General features: G+C 35.5%; 3 protein-coding genes across 3 annotated transcripts in view; 1 reads left to right on the forward strand and 2 right to left on the reverse strand.

The window, feature by feature from the left end:
- Polr2K (DNA-directed RNA polymerases I, II, and III subunit Rpb12) overlaps nucleotides 1-1,451 on the reverse strand; it is a 4,995-nt gene extending 3,544 nt beyond the window's left edge. Inside the window, exon 1 of the mRNA XM_017618609.1 lies at nucleotides 1,238-1,451. Coding sequence (XP_017474098.1) covers nucleotides 1,238-1,298 — 61 coding nt within the window. The 5' untranslated portion in view covers nucleotides 1,299-1,451. The remainder of the gene's footprint in view (nucleotides 1-1,237) is intronic.
- A 2,927-nt stretch (nucleotides 1,452-4,378) lies between these two features.
- Nucleotides 4,379-5,696, forward strand: LOC108364773 (methyltransferase-like protein 16 homolog). Its single transcript, XM_017618610.1, has 4 exons — nucleotides 4,379-4,543; nucleotides 4,604-4,823; nucleotides 4,880-5,288; nucleotides 5,356-5,696. Exons 1-4 carry the CDS (start codon nucleotides 4,439-4,441, stop codon nucleotides 5,537-5,539), a joined length of 918 nt encoding a protein of 305 aa, XP_017474099.1. The 5' UTR covers nucleotides 4,379-4,438; the 3' UTR covers nucleotides 5,540-5,696.
- Nucleotides 5,697-6,094: 398 nt separating this feature from the next.
- On the reverse strand, nucleotides 6,095-11,226 carry igl (IQ calmodulin-binding domain containing protein igloo; the record flags this gene model as incomplete). Its single annotated transcript, XM_017618611.1, has 2 exons — nucleotides 6,095-11,089; nucleotides 11,190-11,226. Coding segments are annotated over 2 exons (264 nt in total), but the record flags the coding sequence as incomplete, so codon positions are not given.
- Between the last annotated feature and the right edge of the window lie 362 nt (nucleotides 11,227-11,588).

The following is an 11,588-nucleotide window of genomic DNA, read 5'->3' on the forward strand; positions in this document are numbered from 1 at the left end:
AAAGGATGGATCAATGCTTCGAGAAGCAAACAAATTTACTAGGAAAGAAAGTTGCATCAATTTTTATTTTTTCCAATTTCAATTTTTTATTTTTTATAATTTTTTGTATTTCACATGGCACGCTTTGATTTAGAAGAAAAAATTCAGAACAGTTTTTGACACTTTCGATACCAGAAGCAACAACAAAATACACGCAAATGTTGTTTTTGCTCTACTGATACTGCCTGTTTAATGTGCCTTGCTGTATACTGTGAATTTTAGTTCTTTATAGTTATTCAAACACATAACCAAAATATTTAATACATATTATTTTCTCTGTTACATATAATAAACAAAATGATAAATGACTTCAGAGAGAGGTACGAAGCGAAACACGATTTTTGTTAGTCGAATCGACTAACGAAGCACGTCCAGGGTTAAGCTTTTAGTGAACGACTATCGTTTCAAAGTTACGTGATTCACGCCCTGTGGCTTAAACCAAGAACAGCCAATCAATTGTAAGCCAGGTGATCAATTTAAACTCAGTTTACTTAAACCAAGTTTAGACTGGCACTGAAAAACTGGCTCTAAGGCAGCTGCCTCACCCCCTGGCTACGCCGCTGATTTTGTTAAACATTAATTTATTTTAATTCACAACTGCAATATTGTGAGCTTCCACAAGCACGGCTTTGACTCATATAGTGCAAGAAATTTAAGCGCAAAAACTTTTTACATAAATAAAAATTAGCTAATTTCGCAATTCACGTCACCGGCATGCTGCTACAATCGCACCTAAAGAACATACATGCACGTGCAATCGGCTTGCCCCAAAAACTGGTATTATGTGCGGGCTTTTGTTAAAGAGGGTAGTCCAGCAGTTAACGAAGACGATAAAAAAATTACCTTCTGGCAAAACATAGGTTTTCGCGTAATGGGACACAATGCAACTGTTGGGGTAGTTATAACTTCGAAGTATTGAACGACTTGGTCTAAAAGACCATAGCCTAAAAGAACATGCATGTTTATCAAGGCAATTGTGCGCTCATTGAGCACTGTCTCTGTTTTGTAGTTACATTGCCATTGTACGGAATATAGGCTGAACTAAATCCGGAAAATTTTTAAAATTTGGCTAGTAATGGAACCACTTTATCCATTACAATAAATGTAATTGTACAATTATTGTATTTATGAAGATGCATAAAAGCGACAAGTTACAGGAATCGTGCTTCCAACTACATTTTTGGATTCGTTTACTTACCGCCACAGATGTATGTCATCGCTGTTTTCAGCACAGTATCCTTAGAACTGCTCTCGGACATGATTTTTTATAGTTATTTTCAGCAAAATTGTAGTTAAAATAAGCAATTTCCTCTACCGTTCGTATTTGCAATTTCTGGTGGAATCCGACAGTGTTCGTTTGTTTTGACAGCAAAATGAGGTAAAGGTTTGTTTGTTTTGTTGCGAGGTACAGCAGCAGAGATTCCATCCCACTCTTTTATTTTCGGAATATTTATCGATATACGAAGGTACACATTAACCGATAACTTAACGGGCAATGAAGTGCAGTTTTCTCTCTCTGCAAGCTAGATATGGGCAAAGAAGGTAAATTTATACATTTATAGATTTATGGGTCGATTACGGATAGCAACGTAACCACGGTTCGGTTGTCACCTGGCAACGCAACTGGAAAAACAATTTGTATTACGAATGGCAACTATCGTCAGTTGCTGTAGAGTTATCGATAATCGAAATTTGACTGTTTGACAACAAGCTGTGCGAGTAAAATTAAATTATTAAAATAAAAATTTTAAAGAAAAGACAGCAATAAAGCACAGTTCCTCACAATTTTTGTTTATTTAATCAGACGACATTTAAAGGACAATTCCGATCCTCTAGAGCTACCGCGTGCACTGTAAGCAAAAGTTAATGTTTTTAAGGTTTTTCTTTTATTATCGTTATGAGTTCATTTTCAAAGGACTTCCAGAAGAAGCTGTAGTATAATTGGTTAATAAACAAATGAACCACTTCGTGTTCAACTTCAATACCTCCGCTCATAAAAGCTTGCGCACCTCTTCGATTTTTCGAAGAAGGAAGTGCCACAGCAATGACTTTAGTTTGGAAAACTTGGTGTGTCGGTAATTTAAAAGAGGTGCTTCAGTTGATAGAGGAAAACATTTGCAATCAGTGTTCGATTTTGTTTCGCCAAAAGGGCGTACTCCACGGGAACTAAAATTTCAAGTTATTGTTTTGTTATTTTCACCATATTCTGTAAAAGCAAACTACATTGAAAAATTTTAATATCGTTTAAATAATTGAAAAGTAAAATATATGACACACTTCAATTTTCGCTGCTAAATACGCCCCAAAAACATTCTCAGCAACCACAAAAATGAAGTCGCCTGCATACACACTTTGTAGCAACTGCAGTTGTCAGTTGAAAGTTGCCAGGTGCCATCTGTAATAACGTTTTGGCAACTAGGAATGCAACTCAAGTTCGATAGCTATCGATAATCGACCCATTACGTTCTTTGATACAAGTACTTTTTTTGATACCTACTTGGGTCGCAGTAAAAAGTATCGAGTACTAAAATACTTGGTAAATTGAGAAAAGTATCGAGTATGCACTCGGATTTACNTAGCTATCGATAATCGACCCATTACGTTCTTTGATACAAGTACTTTTTTTTATACCTACTTGGGTCGCAGTAAAAAGTATCGAGTACTAATATACTTGGTAAATTGAGAAAAGTATCGAGTATGCACTCGGATTTACTTATATCGATTCATCACTATTCTGGAAATACATTCATAGTGATCCCTGCAAAAATCGCGACTACTCCATGCATGCATGTAAAGAGTACTCCCGTAGGACCAAGGAATACTCCAAAATTAACCACAATTCATATAAAAAATATGGTCCAATTAACATTGCGATGTCCTAGGGCAGGACCATATACTCCATCTCTGCATTACATCAGAGTAGCACAAAACTACTCCTAACATACTCCAATGACATTGTCGTTATATTTTTTTGTTTGTACACGCTTTTGTTCTTCACTTCGCAGATGCTTTTTTTGAAATGAATAAAAACCAAAAACAAAAATTAAAAATTACATGTTGCCTCTGACGACATTCGAACCCGAACATGCTGGGAGCTAAGAAATAACGCTAGCATCTCTACACGTTCAGCTACAGCCAGACATGCAAATGTACTTTCAAATGCTTAACTTCAATCACATTTCGTTAAAACACGAGCAGTGATCGGGTAACAATAAGCTGGTGCAGAGACACGAGTTGGTCCGCTACAGCATGACAGAGGAGCACTTTTGTAAGTACTCCAATATACCACAAATAGACTACATGGTCCAACGATTTTTGCAGGGATAGAACTTTTTAGAAAGGTATCGACACTAGTACTCATATAGAATACTCTAAAAAAGTATCGGTGCCAGTACTCATATTTGCAAAAAAGTATCGATAATACTCGTACTTCCAAGTATTCTCAAAGCAAACGCAAAAAGTAAACAAAAATCAGATTGCTTCGCTTTTTTCACCTCTTCCTATTTGTAAATTGAATAGTCACAGCTCTTAATAGTTTTAATCTGAACTAAAGAAGGTTATGGAATAAACTTCTGATAAATTAGTTTTACATGCGTAAATTAAATGTTTACAGCAAAAAGCTTATTTCCAAGTTTTTAAAAGCAAATATTTTATAATTGTTTGACGCGTACATGTATTTATAAATAACTTTGCTTTGAAAATGAAATGCAAATGTAGAAGAAGAGAAGCAAATGTGTTAGCCCATTCTCTATTGGAAAAACAACACCTCTTTTATAAAAATTTTCTTCAAGAATGGGCTGGATTTCACAACGATGGTAGCATATGTACATGGGTTAACGACGGCTGCCTTATGCTGGAGAGTGGCCAAGTTGTCGAGTTCATTATCAAAGGGGAGGCAAGATATTCATTTTTCAATTATTTAAACATTTTTACCTGAAATGACCCTTACATTTTCTTCTAGGTTGTGTAAAAATTTCATAACTGTCCAAATTACCAGTAGCTCACAAGAACAAATTATGTATTAATTATTAGTATGGGAGTATACATATCGTCGCCCGTATGCCATAAACATGAATGTGTAAAAAAGAAAATTTTGGGAAATCTAGTTCGAAACATTCATATTGGATATTTAAGTTAATATTCGAACGTTCGCCACAATATTTACTGGGTAATTAAAAGAAAAAATTACTTAAAAATTTCTTAACTCGTCGATACTTTTCGGCATTCGCGATATTTACTCAGTACTTGTGAAAAAGTATCGAGTTCTGGATACTACTCAGTACTCATGAAAAGTATCGGTGTTCTGTACTCGGTACTCGTATCGTCCTATCACTATACATTCATATTTTTGATAATTTGTAAACAAGTACTCCGTACCGCAATAATAAACAAATAAACAATGAAAAACAAGAGGTTAATGCATCCGCGAAATATTTTTCGGACGCCTCCAGACTACACCGCTTTGGCAATCAAGTACAAAGATTTTCGCAAAGTTTGTAAACTGGTAAGTGGGTGTACATAAATAAGTACTACCGGTCTCTATCAAAATCTCAATCCCGTGCAGGAGCTCAGTGGAAAGGTATGCATCGATTACCGCAATGAGTTCACCTTACGCGCGCTCACACAAATGCTATTGGAAGAATACTTTCAATTACGTGTAGAATTCGCACCCGGAAGTCTCATACCCACATTGCCGCTCCGTTTGAACTACATTCTATGGTTGGAAGATTTGCTCACATCACTTAAGCTTGGATCAACACAAGAAATTCGCTGCATAGATATAGGTTCGCATATCTACTTGTAAAATTGCGTACAATGTAATTTTCTTTCATTTCCCCAGGCTGTGGCTCGTCTTGCATTTATACTCTGCTGGCGGCACGTAAAAATTCATGGCACATGTATGCAATCGAATCAAACGACACGAATCTGAATTATGCAGAAAAGAACGTAGAAACAAATAAGCTACAAAATTTGGTAGAAATCTTCAAACAGATTGACAAGCAAGTCGTGCTTACAGATTTTTTCCGCACCAGACCGGATATAACATTCCACTTTTGCCTCTGCAACCCACCATTTTATGATTCTACGCTACCCAATCCTTTTCATGGCAACACAAGAAATGAGGACAAGCGCACACCACCACATAATTGTCACACAGGTAATGCTGAAGAGTTGGCTTGCGAAGGTGGAGAGGTGCAATTTGTGCAACGAATAATTGAAGAGAGTGAATTGCATTCACAACGTGTTTGGTAAGTTCTATTAGCTGATTTATTAGATTTAATTAATAAAATATTTTATGTGTGCATTAATCTCTAGTGTTTATACATCAATGTTGGGACACAAAAGCAGCGTTGGACGTATTTTAGAAGTATTGAATAAAAAACAAATCAAGAACTGCTCCACTACAGAATTTTGCCAGGGTAATACAACACGCTGGGGCATAGCTTGGAGTTTTAGCACTGATTTCAATCTGAAGTCTAGTACAACACCAAATGGATGAACAAAAAAAAAATAAATAAAACGTGTTGGAAGTTTAGTTATTTCCGAAACGGCTAAGAAATAATGAGAAAATGTAATTGAATTAAAATTTAATGGAGGAGAATAAATATGCTGGAATTCTTATTTCCGTGTGCCAATCCCGATTTCTCCAAATGCAAGAAGACGCGTTTCTATTATCAATTTGCTAGAGGCTGCACAATGCCCAAAATATTACTCGAATATAATGTTTGCATCGTAATTGGACGGTAGTGTTATGAATCATAACTTATGATTGTATTTATATTATGTAGGAAACATTTAAAATGTGTTTATAGTTGTTTTGGTAGACACTTTACAAGTTACTTTATAGAACAGTTAATTCTTTAATTGTTATTTTCGAAGAGATCTAAATGCAACAATGAAACAATGAAACTCTAAACAGGACCATGCATGTTTAATAAAGCAATAATTCGATGTTTTTTAACCGAGTTGGCAGTTCATGTATCTTAGTATGCGTTTGTACTACGATTTGGATACTTACCGCATCCATCCCGTACAAATGAAAATAATGCGCTAATTTGTTGTAGTTTTTGTTCTTTTATTAGTTTTATTACTTTCACTAAATTGCTGTTATGATTTTATTTTAAATTTCTTTAAATTTACTTTCTTCCTTATACTTTGCGACATGACAATTTTTAGTTTACCATTATGGTTGTTTCAAACTTTGGTCAAATTTGTGTAAATTTACTTTTTCAATTAGAAATTGAATAAGAGTTGTAGGCATGTAGAGAGAGAGAGGCCAAGCCTATACGCCACCAATGAATATGCAGCGTGAAAATATTCATATTTTTGTGTTTATGGGGCTGGTGATTTAACACATGTATGCACATAGCCAGTGTGTACCTACTGTTATGCATTGCTATTATATTAAAATACATTCCGGTATTGAATTTAAAATTTAATTTAATTTGCTTATATGTTTCCTTATCGAGGTTGAATTAAAAATTTTGTATCAGTTAATTAGAGTAAAATATGGAAAAGATTTAGATTAATGCTGGAAATACAGCTCCATACATACATACATATGTATTCAACTAAATTATATGTAAATATTGATAAATGAATTTTTGTAAAGTAAAAACGTAAATGAATTCAGACTGCTGAGCTGTATGCGTGTTAGTATATTGAAAACAGAAAATAGATCGATTTAATCTAACTGTACAGTTTTCATTTAATAATTTTTGCAAGCTTTTCGATATTTGTTCAAAAGTGTATGAGTAAATAACTAACATCCGCTCGTTCCATAATCTTCGTGAGGGTGACAAAGTTGAGTAGCTTGTGCGGTGAATTGAAATGTGTTTTTGTTAAAATAAATATAAATATGTATTTAACTACTGTTTTTGTTTTGATATTGAAACATTTTTAGTTCGCCAGCATTTAAGGCGTATAGGAGCATGCCATAGTTCATATGTAACTAATTATGTTGATATTATGCTGCGTTTGTTCATTTTAACGCTTACATTGGCCTGCGTGTGTTCATTTACAATGTATTACATGCTCATTTTTTAATTGAAGTTTAGCCGTTTTTTGTTGATACATATTATGCTTAGTTTTTTGGTCGTTACTCTTGTAAACAATGTTAATTTATTTTATAAATATTAATTACTCTTTGGTATTTGTTTTGTTTTTTTTTGTGTTGGTTATGTACCTTTGTGTGTGCGAAGTTGAAGTACTTTTTACTCAATTCAGTTTAAATAAAACCACGAAACAGCTGCAATGCTTTTCTTTTATTTTCTTTAATTAGTATTAAGTAAAAGTTTTACTAAAATTATGTTTAAAATATTTAAAGTATGTATGCTTGGGAGCACATTGCTTAGGAAACTAAGTTACAAGAATATACTTGGTACACAACTTAAATATTGTTACTTCTAGGCAAATAATTTTGGTCTTTTAGAGGGAATTAAATATTTTTGACCATAAATTATTTTACTAGTTTTGAATAAACTACAATCCACACCACAAATTGGAGGAGAAGCTTGACCAAATATTAAGCAAAAGTGCAAGCGTCAAATATTTATTTAATTATATATGGCCCTAATAGAGTTAAGTAAGTGTCTTCGGTAACAGAGTAAGGTTATTTGGGCATTAGGAAAAAAATGGGGCCTAAACTCCGACTAAATTTATAGTGTAAATCGCTGAGTCATTAATACCAAAATGTTGATCATAACTAATCGAATTTTTTTTAGGGCTACCTTCGGCACGGAGAAACCCCGCATTAAAATCCTCAAGTCGAACACCACTTGCACTTGGAGAACAGGCGAAACATGCTGTTGGAAGCATATGCGGCGATTGGTAGTATAGTACCAAGATGCGTTGCTGTGAAAAAACTTTAGTTCAACACAAACGAAGGACTCGCTTGCATCAGACCAACTAACCATTGATGTTAGGACATGTTAGTGCTGCAGCCTAACTAGATCTGTGCTAAATCAAATACCCATTCTACCCCGCTACGCATCAACATGGCTGCTGTGATGTTCACAACACCACTACGGCATTTAATGCCATAAACACTCAGTCGATTTGCGGCTTACACTGTAACCATCTCTGTAAGGGAACTGTTCAAGTAGCGTTGGACTAGTCAAACGAACACTTTTTATCATTCGACGTAACTAGAAGACAATTGGCATCGTCTCCCAAACTGGGACTAAAAATGTGGACGACAAATCATCTGTGTGATCGACAGTAGTCACAATTTTTTTGAGATCAAACCCCCAAGCCTAGAGGAATCAAAAAACTTGTCCCACATATGGATATATTGTAGTGTAAGCTTCCTCAGCTACGAGAGGGAGTTTTTCTGATCTCAAAGGCATACTTTTTGTCATTCAACGTTACTAGAAGGCATTGGGACATCTTCTCCCGAACTGGGACAAAAAGGTGGAGGAAAAATCATCTGAGTCATCGGCAGTCGTCAGAATTTTCTCGAGACCAAGTTTCCAAGCCTAGAGGAGGCAAAAAGGTGTTTAACTTCCACATCTCGAAGTTTCCTCAGCCACCGGAGGGAGTATTTCCGATCTCCTACGTTGAGCATTATTCGATATTGGCGTCTGGGAATAGCATTTATGACCTGTGTTGGAAACTAAACGGCTACCTCTTCGAGTTTTCTCGCTTCTTCACTGCACGGAGTCTTACTCTCCCTTCTACAAACTCAACGGGGACCCTTTTTACTGACTGTACGAAAGACGACAAGTTGCAGTTAGGCATCCACGTTTACGACAATACCGACGATTAACAGAGTCGCGACAAGACCCTCAAATCGCTCGCCGGTAACACTTGGGACAAAGGCAAAGAAACTTGGTTAGCAATATGCAAGGCATTTGATTGAACGGTTTTGAACTATGATGCGTCTGTTTGTTCACTGGGAACTAGTAGGACGCAGTCGACGAAGCTCCAGACTAGTCAAAGCACAACACTCCGGACAGCAAAGTTTTGCCTTCTTATGTCGTTATATGCATAGCGAGGCTTCAATGCTGCCAATGGTCTCAAGGGGCACAATTTCATGCTCAGCAAGAAATTACTGCTTAGCTAATATCGAAGAGAGTATTCAAACAGGCATTTGCTGGAAGCAGAGCCATCTACCACTTCAGAAGGAATCCTTATGAACCTACGGACGAGATCTTTACCTACTTCGCACATCCACTGGACCCAATGTTTCAACAACAAACCACCAACGGCAAGTGTTCCCACAACATTTGGGTCTACGTAACCGGAATGGAATGGAAACAGATTCATATCCGGCCAACGACTGTCTCTCCCATATCATCCCCCGAAAATGCCTTTTGGGAAATTTGTATGCTTTTACAACCTCAAATACCAATAGGCAAGCACCGTCATAGGAGTTCCTACCCATCGCAGTAGCTCGTTGGCTGGACCAACCGTTAAATAAGCTTGATGACAATACTTAATGGACATACTGATTTTAAGACTACGTTTCCAACTAGACTGGATGAAAAATTGCTATTGAAGAAATAATGTATCGTAGGCGGGTCAACTATAAGTTAGGTTTTAGTTCTAACCCAACCATGTGACCTTATTTCTAGGTCAATCACTGTAAATTATGAAGAAGTACATAGAAGGCGATTAAAATAAATTATCATCAACTTACAACGAGCGAAGTTAAAAAAAGGATTTTTAAAACTTTTCTTTACTTATTTAAGGACAAGGTTTTATAGATCAGCTTAATGTATTAAAAGTAATCTTAGGTAATACTTAAACCAAATTATGACCTTTTAACGGTAGTAAGTTAAATTTTTTTATTCAACAAAATATTTTCGCAAAATTAAAAAAAAAAAATATGTATGTATATATTTTCCCCCAAAAAGCTCCATGCACATTCAAAGCTTTTGTTTTAAAAATTTCCTGCAGTTTTAATCTGTCATTTTTATTTAAGAATTTTGCTAAACATTATACTTCTTTAATCATATAAATTTTAGCAATTATTGGAAAGTATAATTTCAATCGCAATCTAAGGTCAACTACACAATTTTGGCAAAGCTTTTGATTTATCCTGTTGCAACTCTGCAGTCATCACAATCACAAGAGTCGGCGAAAGACTGCTACATAAACAAATGTACATACATACATAATATATATAAACTACATACAATTTGTATTGATAACTAAGTAATTCAATAAACATACATATGTATACTTTTTTCTCAGTTACCTATCATAAAGCTCAAAGAACGTATTATGAAACCCTTCTCCCGCCGACCGGTGTGCTCTAAAATAATGTGCTTAAATAAATAAATTTTTTCTATTTATTTTATTCTGATAAATATTTGATATTAAAAAGCTTCAGATTTTCATATTAATTTAATTTAGCAAAATATGCAACACTGCGCACAAATTTGTGTACTTCTCTTTAGTTTCAATAAAAGTTACAAGCTTTATTTAATTTTTTTCAATATTCCTTTAACATTTCACATTTTCTATTAGATTTTTTTCAACAATTTTCAATTATTATTTTCAGCTATTTAAAAGTTTTTCTTTTTAATGACCGCTGCTCGTTTCTCTCGGTGTATGTAAGTATGTATGTTTGTGTGTAGGGCAATCTTGGTATACCTTTTTTTAATTTCAAATATTTGTTTGGACAAATGGCGCGATTTTGCATTGTTACAATTTTTATATATATTTTTTTTATTCATGATGTTTACACTTGTCTTTTATTTTACTACTCCTGCTTTATATTTGCTTTATCTTTTATTTGAAGTTTTTCTTTTGTATTTAGTTGTTATACTTCATCAACATTGTTGTTTTTATGATGAGAAAGTAGGCGAAAAATTCTCTTATTCAGTTCCAATATCCTTGCGAATTTTGTGACCTCGGAAGGAGGCTTGAATTTTAGTGGCCGCCTTATGCAATTCCGGATCACTTAGATCGATATCCAGTTCCTCAGCCACCTTCTTGGTGATCTCCTGTATGTCAACATCGTCAGGCGTTTCTTTGGTAACGACTTTGCGTGTCAAGTGGCCACGGAAGGCTGCCTGGATTTTCGCAGCTGCGTCGCACAGTTCTGGAAAGAGAGGGAGAAGGAGTTTGTTGTTAAGTAAAATTTAAATTGTGAAAATATATAGAGTTTTTTTTTTAATATTGAAGAGTTTGAGGAATGAGACCTCTTGCCTTGCGCAATTTATGCTTCAAGTCACGTCTCTGGTGCGAAACTTTAAACCAGGCGCTCAATAAAGTTGCCACATGTCAACAGCTGTATTTGGCGCGATGGTGGCATCCAACAAAACCCTACCTGCCTACAGCGCAAAGGCAGCGCAGAGGTGCAATGATAAACTTTCTGAAATAATTCATTCCCGCCGCGGCAGTCCAGGCAGTGCGTACGTTGTGTATCAGAGTGTAAGCGCTAACTGCACAGATTCAAACTTTAATTGTGGCAGCATGTTGCTGGTGGTCACTATATAAAAACTTCCATTGGAACTTTGATCCGAAATGCAACGTGTGCGAATTCGTTGGCAACTAGCTCGGTGTCCGCTCACTCATTGTCACGTTTGCACATAGCAAGT

This window comes from Rhagoletis zephyria, unplaced genomic scaffold (genome assembly GCF_001687245.7).
Source record: "Rhagoletis zephyria isolate East Lansing unplaced genomic scaffold, Rhagoletis_zephyria_1.1 Rzeph_scaffold_01667, whole genome shotgun sequence".
Taxonomy (NCBI): domain Eukaryota; kingdom Metazoa; phylum Arthropoda; class Insecta; order Diptera; family Tephritidae; genus Rhagoletis; species Rhagoletis zephyria.